The 15,666-nt window shown below is 43.4% G+C and overlaps 1 protein-coding gene across 3 annotated transcripts in view; it reads left to right on the top strand.

The window, feature by feature from the left end:
* SQOR (sulfide quinone oxidoreductase) overlaps nt 1-15,434 on the top strand; it is a 52,653-nt gene extending 37,219 nt beyond the window's left edge. For all 3 annotated transcript variants that reach the window (XM_045812254.2, XM_045812253.2, XM_045812255.2), the window contains 6 exons: nt 1,558-1,752; nt 3,791-4,000; nt 9,152-9,335; nt 12,847-12,914; nt 13,420-13,598; nt 15,117-15,434. In XM_045812254.2, coding sequence (XP_045668210.1) covers nt 1,558-1,752; nt 3,791-4,000; nt 9,152-9,335; nt 12,847-12,914; nt 13,420-13,598; nt 15,117-15,174 — 894 coding nt within the window. In that variant the 3' untranslated portion in view covers nt 15,175-15,434. The remainder of the gene's footprint in view (nt 1-1,557; nt 1,753-3,790; nt 4,001-9,151; nt 9,336-12,846; nt 12,915-13,419; nt 13,599-15,116) is intronic.
* The last annotated feature ends 232 nt before the right edge of the window (nt 15,435-15,666 follow it).

The following is a 15,666-nucleotide window of genomic DNA, read 5'->3' on the forward strand; positions in this document are numbered from 1 at the left end:
CCACTTTATGGCACCTTTTTCCTTAACAACAACCTCTTCAAACTAGAGAAAAGTAATGAAGGAAATAAGAGATCAGCTGCTTATCGCTTGGCTAGTGTGTTTTGCTTTCGGAACCAGGAAGTAGGGAGGTTGTGTGAGGAGAACCCGAGGCCATGGTCAGGAGTCTCGGCATCTGGTTCTGTAAGAGTCTAGGTGGGTCTCTCAACCTTGCTGTCCTTCAGTTCCCTCATCTGTGCCTAGGAGTCAGTACGATTTCCCGCAGCGAATTATCCACTGTCAGCATGGGCTGAGACTTTAGAAACAGTAAGATACAAGGAGATTTTATAATAATAATAACAATAATAATAATAATAATAATAATAATAATAATAATAATAATTCTGTTGAAACTGCTGATATTACAACTACTTAAACTGTAGCAGGAGATAATGGTCTGTAATCGGGGGAATAGTTGCTTTTCACACTGAGCGTCGTGGACGAGTTCCTGGCACTGCTTCCTTGACAGCTGAGGGGCGGGCGTCACGTGGTCGTCCTACAGTCTGGAGAAGAGCCTGTGAGGGTTCCGAAGGACCAGCCCGTCTTCTGGGTTTTGATGGTTCACTGCTCTTAATGGAAGAACCGGTGCTTGAGTCTCAACTCCGTCTCCGTACCTTCTAATACCAAAGACAGGTGTCCAGTTAATCTTACTGGCAGGAATACACTGACACTTTGTGGGGCACTACCGTGTGGGTGCCATTTTTCTAAGCACCTTATGGTCTCATATCTTCCTGCCAACAACCCTCTGAAGCAGTTACTTTTACCCCCATTTTACAGATGATGAACATAAACTCGGTGTGTGTTAGAACCACCCAGAGAGCCAGGCAGATTGCTGGACTTGCCCCTGAGTTTCTGAACCAGTAGATGTGGGTGGGGCCTGATAATTTGCATTTCTAGCAAGTTCCCAGGAACTGCCCTTTGAGATGTGCTGGCTTAGGAATATTGGGTAATTGACCCAGGGTCACAGTACTTGTAAGTGGAAAAGCTGGGACTCGAGCCAGATCTGTGGGGGTCCCAAGTCCATGTTTTTAATTACCTGCCTTTACTGCCCTTACCAAGAGTTCGATTTGGCACAACCTGATAAAGGGTAGTTCAAGTGTGTGATTATTGACAGTATGGCTCTCGGTTCTGCCTGTCCTTCTTCCCAGTAAGGCAATTGATTCGCCAAAACGGAAGCATGGCTGGCTTCTTGTCCTCATCTTGATGGTGGGAAGAGATATGTTCAAATCATGGTGTCAAGGCCAGGGAGGCAAAGGGGTTCCCATGGGCCGAGTCCATTCTGCAGTTTGGTAGTTGACGCCAAGCACCATAGTCCTGATCTTAGCAGATCCCTCGCCCTCCTGCCTACTCCAATGTGTGTGAGTCCTGGGGGCTGATGATTGGACTGAGATACTTGCGAGATTATAGAAATGGCAGAGAACGGAAGCTCTAAACAAGAGTTTTTGCACTTTTCTTAGAAAATTTACACTCATGAATTTGCACTTCTGTTTAAAAATAATTTCCTTGTGTGCTTTCTTGCAGATTAAAGGCTTACCTGAAGGTTTTGACCATCCCAAAATAGGGTCCAATTATTCAGTGAAAACGGTGGAGAAGACATGGAAAGCTCTGCAGGACTTCAAGGAAGGCAATGCCATCTTTACCTTCCCAAATACCCCTGTAAAGTGTGCTGGAGCCCCCCAGAAGATCATGTATTTGTCAGAAGCCTATTTCAGGAAGGTATGCTTCCTTCCCAGGGATAGAGACAAGGAGGGCAGATGGCGTTAATCCAGTGATGCCAGAATTCCATTTTATCCATGTCAAAATACCTTTTTTATTAATAAATTTTTATTACATATGTACAAAATTATATAATTGGAAGTTTATAAAATAGAAAAAATGAAGTCACTATAATCCAATTACCTTAATATAGCTGCTGTTATCAATTTGACCTGTCCTATTTTGTTCCCTATACATGTGTGTTTTGTTTTGTTTTAGAGAGAGCATGCAGTGGGGAGGGGCAGGTGGAGAGGGAGAGAGAGAATCTTAAGCAGGCTCCACACCCAGAGTGGAGCCTGGTGCCGGGCTTGACCTCATGACCCCGAGATCATGACCTTAACCCGAAATGAGGAGTTGGACGCTAACCGACTGAGCCACACAGGTTCCCCTATTTCTTTTTTTCTAATGGTTACAATCATACCATACAAATTTAGCTGTACTACATTTTATTAAATAGTCTTTGTAACATACTTTTAATGTGTACATAGAAATCTTGTGGGAAGATATGTTAGCGATTGTTTAAATATTTCCGTATAGTTGGACAATTGGTTGTACATTGTTCTTTCATATAACAATATCCTCAATTGCTCCCACTCAAGTTCAAGATTATGAATATTTTCTGGCTCTTGATAAACATCTTTGTTTATTAAGCGGGCAAAATGCCAATTCTAAAGGCAAAAATAAAAAAAATGTTGACATAGAAGTTCAGACCTTGGTGGAAAGAGCTATTTGGGTGGGGACACTCTGCATTCCTCATGCGTGTCAGAGCCAGTGTCCGCAGCTCGAGCACCCCCGGTGCGAAGCTGTGGGGAAGCTGCTTCCACCCTTCTGTCCTTGTGTGGGTTGTCACATTTGGTTTCTCACAGTGTGGTTTGACCTGAGGCAGTGGCAGGATTCAAGCAGCCGGTAGTTCTGTAAAGGGACAGGTGAGAGAAGGGGAGGGGCAGGTGGGACCGAAGAGCCACCTGAATGTGTGCTTGGAACCCACCCTGGGAAGCCTTCACCTGAGTTATGCAAGCCTATGCCATCCCCCTGGGGAACTAAGGAACAGTTCGAGTCATTGTTTCTGTTTCTAAGAAATGTCATTCTGGGCCACGAGAATTACTGGATGGCACAGCCTTTTGAGGTTTTTACCCACCTAACTTCTTTCAAATAGTGTGATTCAGGGACGCCTGGGTGGCTTAGTCAGTTAATCATCTGACTCTTGATTTTGGTTCAGGTCATGATCTCAGGGTCGTGATCTCAGGGTCGTGAGATCGAGCCAAGGTCGAGCTTCATGTCGGACTCCGCGCATGGCATGGATTCTGATTGAGATTCTCTCTCTCTCTCCCTCTCCCCTGCGCCTCCCCCAACCTCCCTCTTTCTCTCTCTCAAGACAAACAAAGAGTGTGATCCAGGTGAGCAAATCCTAAAAGGAGCTGAACAAAGGAAAGGGGAGACTAGCTGTTTCTTCCCACCTGGAATTCTCTTCGCAAAACTCTTTTCTATCTAGTCTTAGATGGCTGAGAGGAAGTTTCTCTTTCAGGCCCTAGGAGATCTTAGGCATTTGGGAAAATACCAGCCTCTGAAACATATGAACAGTATGAATGTATATGAGCCATTGGGACGGGAACTTTGTTCACCACTGTTCCTGCAGCACCTAGAACAATACCGGCCAACTCTAGGACCTCATGAAATACTGAGTGGATGAACAAACGAGTATATGAATATACAATTCAGCTTGTCTTTCCTGGACTTGACCTCCATCTCTGCCTTCACATGAACGGTACCCTCTTTAACCCCTGACTCAAATGTGCACTTATTTTTCTATGTCACTGACAGAAAATAAGAAGGAGACGGTGTATTGGTTCACACCTCTCCCCGCCGGAATATAGTGATGGAGAAAGCTGGTGAGCTCTCTTCTGAGGGTTTTAATTCTTGTCTAGGTTAAAAAAAAAAAAAAAGTGGCTGAAGTAATGCTTTGATGTTGGTTGTTTTTGTCCTTTCCTTTTTTCCCCAGACAGGGAAGCGATCCAAGGCCAATATCATTTTCAACACTTCCCTTGGAACCATTTTTGGGGTTAAGAAGTACGCGGCGGCCCTGCAGGAGATCATCCGGGAGAGGAACCTCACCGTTAACTACAAGCAAAACCTCATTGAAGTCCGAGCTGATAGACAAGAGGCTGTTTTTGAGAATCTGGACAAACCTGGAGAGACCCAAGTGATTTCAGTGAGTGGTCAGTTACACACGGCTGTAGGTGCCGGCGACACTGTAGCTCCCACCTCCCGGCTGCCATCGCTGTGCTGGGGGGGGCTGGTTATACTGAGGGTATCAGGGCAGCGGTAGGGGAGAGGGTGGGGGACGAGAAAGAGGTGAGAGACAGTGTCCCTGGGAGCTGAGGAGCGTTGATCTGGTATCAGGTGACTTTCGATCCTATTTTGCATCTCTATTTTTCTTCCCCTGAGTCACTTGAAGTAGCCCAAAATATTTGATGACTTCAGGTCTTGCCTAGAGTTCAGGACGGGCTTCCTTCAATGGGCTATTTGGTGATTGTCTTGATTTATGGACAACAGCCCTGCCTGTGAGTTGTTCACGAGTGACATGTGGGGGGGTGTCTTTAAACATCTTTGACCTGTGCACAAAAGGAGGCACTTCGGAATCCTTGAAAGACCTTGGGGAGCCATACCCTAACTTGGAAAGATTGTGGGCTTGGATTCTGCGTGTGCGTTCCTTCTTCCGTGTGCCAGGAATCGTCCTTATGTAGAGGCGTATGAGATTAAGAACGAGATGTCAAGGCATCTGGAGAAGCATCCATGGGAGAATCGCTTGTTTATGGCACTCTGGCAGGAGCTGTTAGCAATGAGAGAACGGCTCACGGTGACATTTTACTCATTCCGCAGTTTTAGAGGAACGAAGGTTTCCATGAAAAAAGGAATTTTGAAGTGAGCCAACAACAAATCTTTTAAGCATCAAAACTTCGCATCTTAAGCTTTTTAGTGCACGCTTTTTCTAAAATGTATTGCACACATCTTTCCTTTCTTAAGTGGTGTGTATTGACTCTCATTTAAGATGTTACTGATGACTCAAGGTCATAATTTTAAACTTTTATTTGTGAATAATCTCAAATGTAGAGAAACTGCAAACATAAAACCAGTACAAAGAAAACTGTACGTTGTGTAGCCTTTACCTAGATTTGTTTATTTTAGAGTTTTACCCTTTTGGCTTTATCATTTGACCTCTCTCTGTCTCTCTCTCTCCACATATAAAATATAATAGAATATATTCTCAAAGCCTCTAAAGGTGACTTATCTACTTCATACATCATGGCCCTTTACCTAAATACTTTACTGTAAATCCTTTAAGAGATCCCTGTTCTTCTACATAACCACAGTACAGTTACCAATTTAGGAAATTTAGCATGGGTACGATATTTTAATCTATCGTTTGTATTCTGATTTTGTTGATTGACCCAATAGCATGTATAGTGCTTTTCTTCCTCCAGGGCAGAACCCAGTCAACAGGCAGGTATTGCCTGTAATTGTGATGTCTCTTGAGTATCCTTCGATCTGGAACATTTCCACGGCCTTTCTTGGTTGATATTTTAGAATACTACAGCCTGCCTCCCACCGCTTTATTTTTTAATAGAATGCTCCTCATGTGGGGTTTGTTTATGTTTTCTTGTGATCAGTTTTAGGCTGAGTATTTTATTTTTTTAAAAAGATTTTATTTATTTATTTGACAGAGAGAGAGGCAGCCGGTGAGAGAGGGAACACAGGCAGGGGGAGTGGGAGAGGAAGAAGCAGGCTCGCAGAGCAGGGAACCTGATGTGGGGCTCGATCCCATAACGCTGGGATCACACCCTGAGCTGAAGGCAGACGCTTAATGACTGAGCCACCCAGGCGCCCCTAGGCTGTGTATTTTAGACTGAAGTATTGCATGAGTGACGTCATGTCTTTCTAGGGCATCACATTTGAGAGCACAGACTGGTCCCCTGCCCCCACTGATGATGTTCATTTGGACAACCAGTTAAGAGATGGCCCGATTTCTCCACCGTTTAATTATTATTCTTTCCCCCCCTTGCTAACAATAAGAAGTCTGTGGGGAGACACTTTAAGACCAAGCAAACACCATACTCCCTCCTCATTAAGTTTCCCACTGGATTTGCCACCCACTGATGATTTTTGCCTAATCCAGTCTTTACCATGGTGGTTGCAAAATGATGATTTTTCCAACCAAGCTTTCTCTCTACCTTTAACAGTAGGCTGTTAGGATTCTGTGTGCAAAAGCCCTCCCTTCTCTCTTAATTCATTATTTATTGGTATGAACTCATGAATTTTGTTTTTACCCCTAATGGTTTATAATTCATTACTGTCCATAATTATTTTGATGCTCACGTTGTCCCAGATTTGGTCAGTAGGAGCCCTTTCAAGATGGCGATGCCCTTGTGACTTGTCGCCATCATATTTTTGAGCATTTTCTTGCTTTCTGATGACACAGGATTCCCAGGCTTATCTAATGTCTGCTTGCTGCAGCTCAGGGTCATAATTTTGAATAACTTTTCTATAGTTCTGCTCCTAAGGCCTCCTAGGGCTAGTTATCACCTTATAAAGGGTCTTAGACTGCTCTGTTATTTGATTTTGTGTGCGTCCTTTTGTAGCTCTCCGGTTTTCTTCTTTCCTGGCTGTCAGGCAGTTGTAAGTGACTTTAGCAGGTCCCTCCAGCTTCAGCTCTTTTAAGCTGCTGCTGCTAATTCTTTATTGGCTGGAAAATGAGATAGCCAAACTTGTTCAGTTCTCTGTAAAGTAAAAGGGAATGGGCTACAAGGGAGGGCCCACAACATACTTTATGAGCAAAGTGTATGCGCTTGAGTGCATGAACTTAATTTTGTTTTTTGGTCTTTTTTACTTTGGTTCTCGGCTGTGCTGTGGATAGTTGAAGTTGTGGATGGGGACTTGGATAAATAAATGGTTATTGGTCTTCTAAACGGTTTGTAAAGAAGAAGGATATTTGTGTCCCCTTTGAGTGATAGGATTTCAGGTCAGATTTTCTTTCCAAACCCAATCCCACTCTTAAAATACGAATTTCAAAAAATCTACCAAAAGGTGTTGAAGTAGTGACTTTCAGCCCTCACTGCACACTGGAATCACCTGGGGAGATTTTTAATGTTCTGATATCTGAGTCTAACCCCCACAGATTTTAATTAATTAGTTTGGGGGGGCTGATGATTGGGAGTTTCAAAAGTTCCTCTGATAATTCTCAAATACAGGCAGGATTGAGAACCACCACTGTAAAGAATTAAAAAAAAAAAAAAAAGAGAAAAGAAAAGAAATCCTATAGCCTAACCCCTGCCTTGTTCAACAGTCAACTGTAAGATATTTCTTTATAGATAAGGAAAGGGAAGGCAAGGGACTTGTCCATGTAAATGACATTCTGTTTTCCATTGCAAACGAACCTGTTCCTTCAAGCCAGGTTTCATGTGTCAGAATCTCCTAGGGATTTTGTTTAAGTGCAGAGTCCTGGGTCTCTCCGAGACCCGCTGGATTGGGATCTCGGGGTGGTGGGGCCCTGGAACCTGCATTCCCACAAGTCTCCCAATTGCTGCTCCTAAACATTAAAGTTTCAAAACCAGCATTCTGAATAGATTATTTATGTTCATGAAGAAGATCCAAGTTATTTATCATACATGGTTTGCAGAAATAACGTATAAAGGATAAGCTACAGCTAAATGCCAATGTTAATTTTCAATAAATCTATAAAGCAGATTTTGGCATGTCTTTTGCAGGATGTTAGCTCAAGTAAAGCTTCATGCATTTATGATGATTATATGGAAATATTTAACTTTCCTCCAGCAAAGATGTATGGAATTCATGCGTACTTGTAAAATTTAAGCAGATTAATGCCAATAGATAGAGATGACTCTGGTAAGATTTTGCCCTCGGCTAAAAAAAAAGTGGTTCTGGTTAACTATAGAAAAAATAGACCTAGCCTTAGTAATTTGGTGGATGATGGTTGTTGGCCATTTCATACATTATCCTGCAGACACGTGCTCAGGCTCCACGTTCATTAACAGAGCCAGGCTCAGGGACCTTGCAGAGGAGCACTGGCCATTTACAGCCCTGTTCTACCTTAGGGCTAATTAAACTTATAATGGTCTGAGAGTGGGAATGAAGACAAGCCACCCCCTAACTCCTTCCACCGCCCGTGATTGCCGAGCACTGACCAGGGCATGGACCGCCTTATGGAAACCAGAAGTTATTGACTATCACAAGGCTGGGATTGTCTTAAGATGCTAAAGTTTTCACCTTAGTGAAATGTTTTTGGGACCCTTAAATCAGTTTGAAATTGCTAGATGGAGTTTTTTTATTTATGTAATACTTCGTTTACATCATATTTTTGTAGTTTATCCTTTTTAGTCTTTTTATTATTATTTATAAATAAAAAAAATTAAATGAGCCATCCTAATTGATCCGAGTGGGTCAGTGCAGTGTTGCTAAGGGTAACGCTGCTATAGGGTTTTTTTTGGGGGAAAAAATCCATCCTGTCCGTTACACTGTTCAGTAAACTCTCTACTGAATCAGATCCCTCTCTCCTCCAACATGCTAGCTAATAGTCTCACTACTCTTATTTCACCTTAAATTGGCATTCTGATGGTTTCCTTTATGGATTTTGAGAGGCCACCCCTATTTGGGAATGGTTCTCATTTACCAGCTCTGAACACAGACTATAGGTTTCAGGGATTGCGAGCACCTTTTTGCAGAATAAAAGCCAAGTACCAGACTTCACATGCGGACAGCTAAGGATCAGGGAGAGAGCCACTGAGAAACACCACGTCCTTTGTTTTAGGGATAACAGAAACGTCAGTGCGTTCTTTCTGAAGGTCAGTGAGGTCCGTTCCAGTGTTTCTTTTTTTTTTTTTTTTTAAGATTTATTTATTTATTTATTTGACAGAGAGACAGCCAGCAAGAGAAGGAACACAAGCAGGGGGAGTGGGAGAGGAAAAAGCAGGCTTCCAGCAGAGGAGCCTCATGTGGGGCTCGATCCCATAACGCCGGGATCATGCCCTGAGCCGAAGGCAGATGCTTAACGACTGCGCCACCCAGGCGCCCCCGTTCCAGTGTTTCTGATTCCCCCATGCCTCCTGCCCAGGAGGATCATTTTGACCCTATACGGGGAGACACATCAGGCAAGAGAATGGTTAGTCGTTTTATCACAACGCTGCATGGGGGCGTGTAAGATCTTGGAGAGGGTGTGGAGCAGAGCCCCCACGAAGTAGATGGTGTGCCAAGCAGCCGTAGTACGGTAAGGGAGATCAGGGGACAGCTTGTGGGGCTGGAGAAATCCTGGAAAAAACACAAATGTGGATGCTTTCCTTCTTTGTAGTATGAAATGCTTCATGTGACACCACCAATGAGCTCGCCAGATGTCCTCAAGACGAGTCCGGTGGCTGATGCTGCCGGCTGGGTGGATGTAGATAAAGAAACTCTCCAACACAAGAAATACCCGAATGTGTTCGGGATTGGGGACTGCACTAACCTTCCCACGTCGAAGACCGCTGCCGCAGTAGGTAAGAGAATGAGCTGGTTTCCTCCTCTCTCAGAATGATGTCACCCTGAGGCACCATCATAACAAAAACCAAAGCTTGGCACAAATGGCATCGCATTAATAATGAAACTTTTGTGGCCTAAAAATGACTTCAGCCTTCCTAACACAGAAGCAAGTTGTCTGTGAGCTTAGTATTGTGTGAAGAAGAAAGAGTAGCCTGACCTCATCTGCCTTTGTTCAGGTCCGAGTAGCTGTTTGCAGGGGAGGGGGCATTAGGGAGAGGGTACCACTTTCCCAGCTCTCTGGAATTCTGTTACTTCTCATACTGCCACGCTCCGCTCCTTGGCCTTTTTTGCCTGTGACACTAGGCAGGTTGGCTATTTTTCTTCGGCTTGAAACACCGTGAAGTTGGGGAAGTGTTTGTTTCCACAGAAAATACATGCAAGTCAATGAAAGCTTGCAGACCAGAAAATTGTTCTGTTAGGACAAATACAGTGGAGCGTGCCCTGATTGGTACACGATTAAGGCCTTAGACTGGAAAACTAAATTCTTTACCTCCATGTTCTGCACTAGCAGTGACGAGGAGAATTGCCTTTTAGATGCTGTCCTCTCTAGACAGGAACTGTCTTCTCCAGATGCTATGAACACAAGTGTTTTGTGTGAACAGATTGTGTTGCTTTCACTATTGCAACCCACGAAGGGCTTTCTAGGAAACGTACTCAATGTCTTTTTCATTATTAATAATCCTTTCCCCCAACTCTTGAGTTAAGAAATCTCAAACCTGTGAAAAATTGGAAAGTACAATGAATATCCATGTAGCCTTCAGATATTAACCAGTTATCATCTTTTGTAACGCTGGCTTTATTACTCTATGTACATTTTTTTTGCCGAGCCATTTGAAAGTGAGTTTTGACATAGTAATACCTCACCCTCCAGTGCGTTGACCTGCATCTCTCAAGAGAACTTTCTCCTCTATATCCACAAGACCATGAGCATGTCCAAGGAATTGAACATTGAACACTATATTATCTCATATATAATCATCTCATATACAAGCCAGTTCCGATTTCTCCAGTTTTCTTAAAAATGGCCTTTATTACCCCCCCCCCCCCCGATATCCATGAGCCAGTTAAGGGTTCTACACTGCATTGGATGTCATGTCTCTTCGGTTTCTTTAATCTAGAATAGGGCTTCTGACATTTGTTTTTTGACTTTCATGACACTGGCGTTTTTGAAGAATCCAAGTTGGTTGTCTTGTAGAACATCCCATAATTTAGAACTGTCTGGTGGTTTTCTTAAAATTAGATTCAGGTGATCCATTTTGGCAAGACCCGCCACACGTGAGGCTGTGTTCCTCCCGCTGCCTTACCTTAGGAGCCCGCCATGTTAGCTTGTCTTATCCTTGGTGAAGCTAGATTTCATTGCTGGGTGCCTGTTGGTTCTCTCCACCGTAAAGGTATCTTTTCTCTTTCTGATTTATAGGCAAACTGCATGATGGTACTTTACATTTACATTTCTCTTACTGTAACCTGCTGAATTTATGTGTGGAAAATGCCTGTGGATGCATGCGAAGCCCAGATTACCCAGTGTGTGGCCTACTTCAAAAACATTTCATTCATTGTTCTGAAGAGATAATATTAAATATGATTACACAAAAAGTTATATGTGAAAAATCTTGCTCCCAGCTCTGTCTTGCATTTGCTGCTTCTGCATTCCCCCTAACCATGTAGAGAGTGTCCCCATTGTTTTTACATCTGCTTTTTTCCCGTCTATATTCTATTGTATGGTTGCTCCAGAATTTATTTAATGAGTCTACTGTTAAATTATATTTATGTTGTTTCCAATCCGTTTGTATTTCAGACAGTGTGAATGCTTTCATTGCATTCATGTTAAATGCACGTATATATGTGTGTGTGTCATTTCACATTTTAGCGATGAAATAACAGTAGTCCCAGTGTTCCCCAAGTGGATGCACATTTCTCATTAGATTCCCTTCCCCAGGTGTTCTGAGTATCTCTAGCAAGGTTTTCACTTGTTCCATAACCCATTCTTGGGTTACTTGCCACCCAACCAGGTGTCTTACCTCATTCCAAACCACTGTGCTACTGTGAGTGAGACCCCCATCTTGCCACATTGATTCCAGCTTTCCTGTAGCTCATGCCTCTTTCTCTGCTCCAAGATGCTCCCTTCATTACCCACACCACAGTCAAGACCAGGATGTGACATTTAACAAGTTAACTGAAGGTCTGGGCATAACAGAAAGAGATTATAATATGGGGAAAACCCACAACTCACATACACTTTCATACACACACACACCTTAAACCTGGACAGTGTGACTGCTTCCTGGGTCCCAGCCTTTCTGCTGGTGGCACCTGCTGGCCATTGTTTCTCCTTATCTGTTGGCCCTGATGCCCTGCTGCAGAGGCCTCCTCGGGTCTTCTCAGTAAAGATTCCAAGCTCTCTATGACCTTCAAAAGGGAACAGAGTTTTCCAAAATGGAAATAGGACCTTTAGAGATGTTAAAACAATGAGGACAGCCAGTTTATATATATAAAATAAAAAAATAAAATTTGTATATATATTTTTCAAGTGTAGAATTTCCCTTTACAGATAAATTTTGTTGACTCTTGACTTTGGGGATCGCAAAATAACTTCCTTACTGAACATTTTACAGTATAAACATAACCCATCTTTTCTCAGAAGTAAATCTAGTTTTCTACTGCTAGAGACACAAACTGCCTGTATTTTTAAAAGGGCAGTCTTGATTATTCAAAATTGAACACAGTCTGGGAATTAGATGATATTAAGGAATTATTGCTAGTATTTCAGGTGGAAAAATGCGATTAGGTTTGTATTTAAGATGTTTCTCATTTTTCAGAGATATACACAGAAAAAATTATGGGTGAATTGTTGTGATGTTTGCTCTGAAAATACTCCAGAAAAAAAAAAAAGTGGTCTGTATGATGGGATAGATGAAACAAGAATGATAGAGTTTGAATATTTTCAAAATAAAAAAGGCAGTCTCCCACTCTTGCCATCAAAACCCAAAAATATCCATCTACGTGTCTGACTGTCTCTATCTGGTCCAGACCAGCCTCAGCCAGGGCATTCCAGTACAGGGGACAACTCACTGTTTGGCCTAATTGGATATACCTGAGGCTGTCTGAACAAGGACAAAGGGACATCTGAATAGGCTAGGGGATTCTGGACACACAGACCAAGTTGACAACCTTTGACCTCTAGGATTAGGGGGAGTGGGTTTGGGGGAGGGCCATCCTTAGGGTTCTCTTGTTGGAGAGAACTGGCTCTTGAGTTTTGAACTTATAGAGGCATCTGTGTGGGCCTTTGATGAATTAAAGAACCCCTTCTGGTAGCCAGAACTTCGAGTGGTAAGGCGAGTTATGTTCTAGTTAAAATCTAGAGGGATAGGGGAATAGAGGCTTCCTAACTTGTTTGCATTTATTTGCAAATTAGTTTTCTTGGAAAACCTAGATGCTTATATTTTTCTAACTTTTCCATTTCTCTTATAGCTGCCCAGTCGGGAATACTTGACAGAACAATTTCTCTAATTATGAAGAATCAAAAACCAGTGAAAAAGGTTTGTATGCCTTGTACAAAGCCCTGTCTCAATTACCATCTCCTATTCTGTGTGAAAGCAGTGTTTTCCCCAATTCTGCCACTTTCTTAATTGGTTTCTTTCAAAGGGTTCTTTAATGTTTGCCTTTTTTTTTTTAATGATTTTATTTATTTATTTGACAGATATAGAGACAGCCAGCGAGAGAGGGAACACAAGCAGGGGGAGTGGGAGAGGAAGAAGCAGGCTCATAGTGGAGGAGCCTGATGTGGGGCTCGATCCCATAACACCAGGATCACGCCCTGAGCCGAAGGCAGACGCTTAACCACTGTGCCACCCAGGCGCCCCTAATGTTTGCCTCTTGCATATATTTTTGTTAGATAATTTCCACGTTTCACTGTATAAAAAATGAAAATATACAAGAAAGAATGAATATTGCCACTATTTAGAGTAAATAATACATTCTAAAGTATTTCTATAATACCATGAAAAAAGCCACTTTCCAACTCCGTCTCACATGCAAATGTAGTATGACGGCTACACCTCGTGTCCACTGGTGACTGGCTACAACCGTGTGATTCTCGCGGAGTTCGATTACAATGCTCAGCCACTGGAAACCTTCCCCTTTGACCAGAGCAGAGAGCGACTTACCATGTACATCATGAAGGCCGACCTGATGCCTTTCCTGTACTGGAATATGATGCTGAGGTAAGGTCATGGCCCAGGGTAGAGACGCGCTCACTGGCTTGTGCAGGTGGTTGTTTCAAGGAGGCCTTCAAGCTACAGGAGAGATCAGGACCCGCAGCAGAACCGGCAGGTGGGATCTGCTTTGTTGCACTGTTTCTCATGGATGAGTGATGGCAGCCTAGGATCTGTGACCTCAGCCATGCGTGGTGGGAGAGCGGCTGCTCTGGGCGAGGAAAGGGAGCCATCCCACATCTGCCAGCCCCAGGGGAAGCAACCTCTTCTCTTCTTCATTATTGACAGTGACCAAGTCTTCTGTCTTCCATGCCCTGGCTCTCTCTAGCTGCTGGATGAATAGTAATAGTAATAATAATAATAATAATAATAATAATAATAATAGTAAATCACTTTCACGTGTCCAGTACTTTTTCATCTGCCAGCTTTTGTTTTTATTGTGTTCCAGGAAAAATAAAACCTAGTGATTAAGAGCATAGCTTTGGAGTAGACTTGTGTCGGATTCCTGCCTCTGCCATTCACTAGCTGTGTGTCCTAGGGCAAGTCGCTTAAACAGTCTATGTTCAAGTTTCTTTCCTTTTTTTTAAGTTTCTTTTTTTAAAAGAAGATTTTATTTATTTGAGAAAGAGACAGAGATAGCGACGGAGATCGTGAGTGGGAAGGAGAGGGAGAAGCAGACTCCCCGCTGAGTAGGGAGCCCGATGCGGGACTCGATCCCAGGACCGTGGGATCATGACCTGAGCTGAAGGCAGAGGCTTAACCAACTGAGCCACCCAGGTGTCCCTATGTTTAAGTTTCTTATCTGCAGAATGAAATGAACATTGCCCACCTCATGGGTTGAGGATTAATGAGATGACACATAGAAAGACAGCGACATAGTAGGCATTCAATAAGTACATAGAGAAATAAAAATAGAGTTCTTAATAGAGTTCTTCTTTGTCCAAAGGATGGCCATCTCATTTCACTTGTCCAAACCCTTAAGAGATAGTTAAGTCAGGATGTGTACAGCAGTGGTTTTTAAGCAGGGGTGGCTTTGTCCCCAGGGGACAGTTGGCGATAAGGGAGACATTTGATTGGCACAACTGGAGGGGATGCTTGGGAGCGTCTAGTGGGCAGAGGCCAGAGATGTTGCTGAGCATTCTAAGATGCACAAGACAGTCCCACCACAAAGAAATATCTGGTCCAAAATGTCAGTAGGGCCACGGTTGAGAAACCCTGACCTATACCTAATTCACAAGCAAATGAGAGTAGAGAGGATTGCGGTTTGCAGGCAGTGGAGGCTTCACACCTGTTTGCTGAATTGAGTCCCCATGTCCAGGCTCCCCTAGCAAGTCTGCGTCAAAGCCAGGATCCAAAGTACGTTGTCCCCTCCGGGTCATGGGATCTTTCTACTTCACTAGACAAATGTTGCTTTATGTGCTGAGAAGCAGGCTCTGTGTGCAACCTGGCTTCCCGTTCAGCTTCCTGCTGCTGAAATCACCCTCAGCTTTTCTGATGCAAATAATCTTCTCCGGTCATTTCTTCCAGGGGTTATTGGGGAGGACCAGCTTTTCTGAGGAAGGTGTTCCATCTGGGTATGAGTTAAGGAGGGCTCAACCCTTGCTCTCCTTGGATGGCTTCTGAACCCAAATCACAGTCGCTGATTGACCAAGGGCAGCGCGAAGAACTTAAAACCTAACCCTGTGCAAAGAGTTTACTGCTGGATCATGGTGACCAAATGCCTCCCTTTTCAGTGCCTCTGGATCGCCACCATGTGGTCGCCCAGGATGAGTTCGATTCTTTGGAGATATTCAAATGAAAGAATAGATTTCTATTTTTTAAATAAAAGCTTGCCATTGATTGAGATTCTGTGAGGCAGTTTGATCTTGACTAGTGGAATGAGAAGTTACAGCAGTTGGGAGCAGAAGTTGGTGGCGGTAGCTTACCTGTTGCCTCCTGTAAGTGTTCCTGGCATGATTTCACCAGAGCCTGTTTGGATTCACAGAAGGTCACTCCAGGGAAAGCATTATTTCAAACGGCGTGTGTGACGCCCTGAACACGTGATGCTTAGAACGCCTCTGCGGGGGCATGGAGGCTG

The sequence above is a fragment of the Ursus americanus genome, chromosome 36, assembly GCF_024610735.1.
Source record: "Ursus americanus isolate L20-20 chromosome 36, mUrsAme1.1.p, whole genome shotgun sequence".
Classification (NCBI taxonomy): domain Eukaryota; kingdom Metazoa; phylum Chordata; class Mammalia; order Carnivora; family Ursidae; genus Ursus; species Ursus americanus.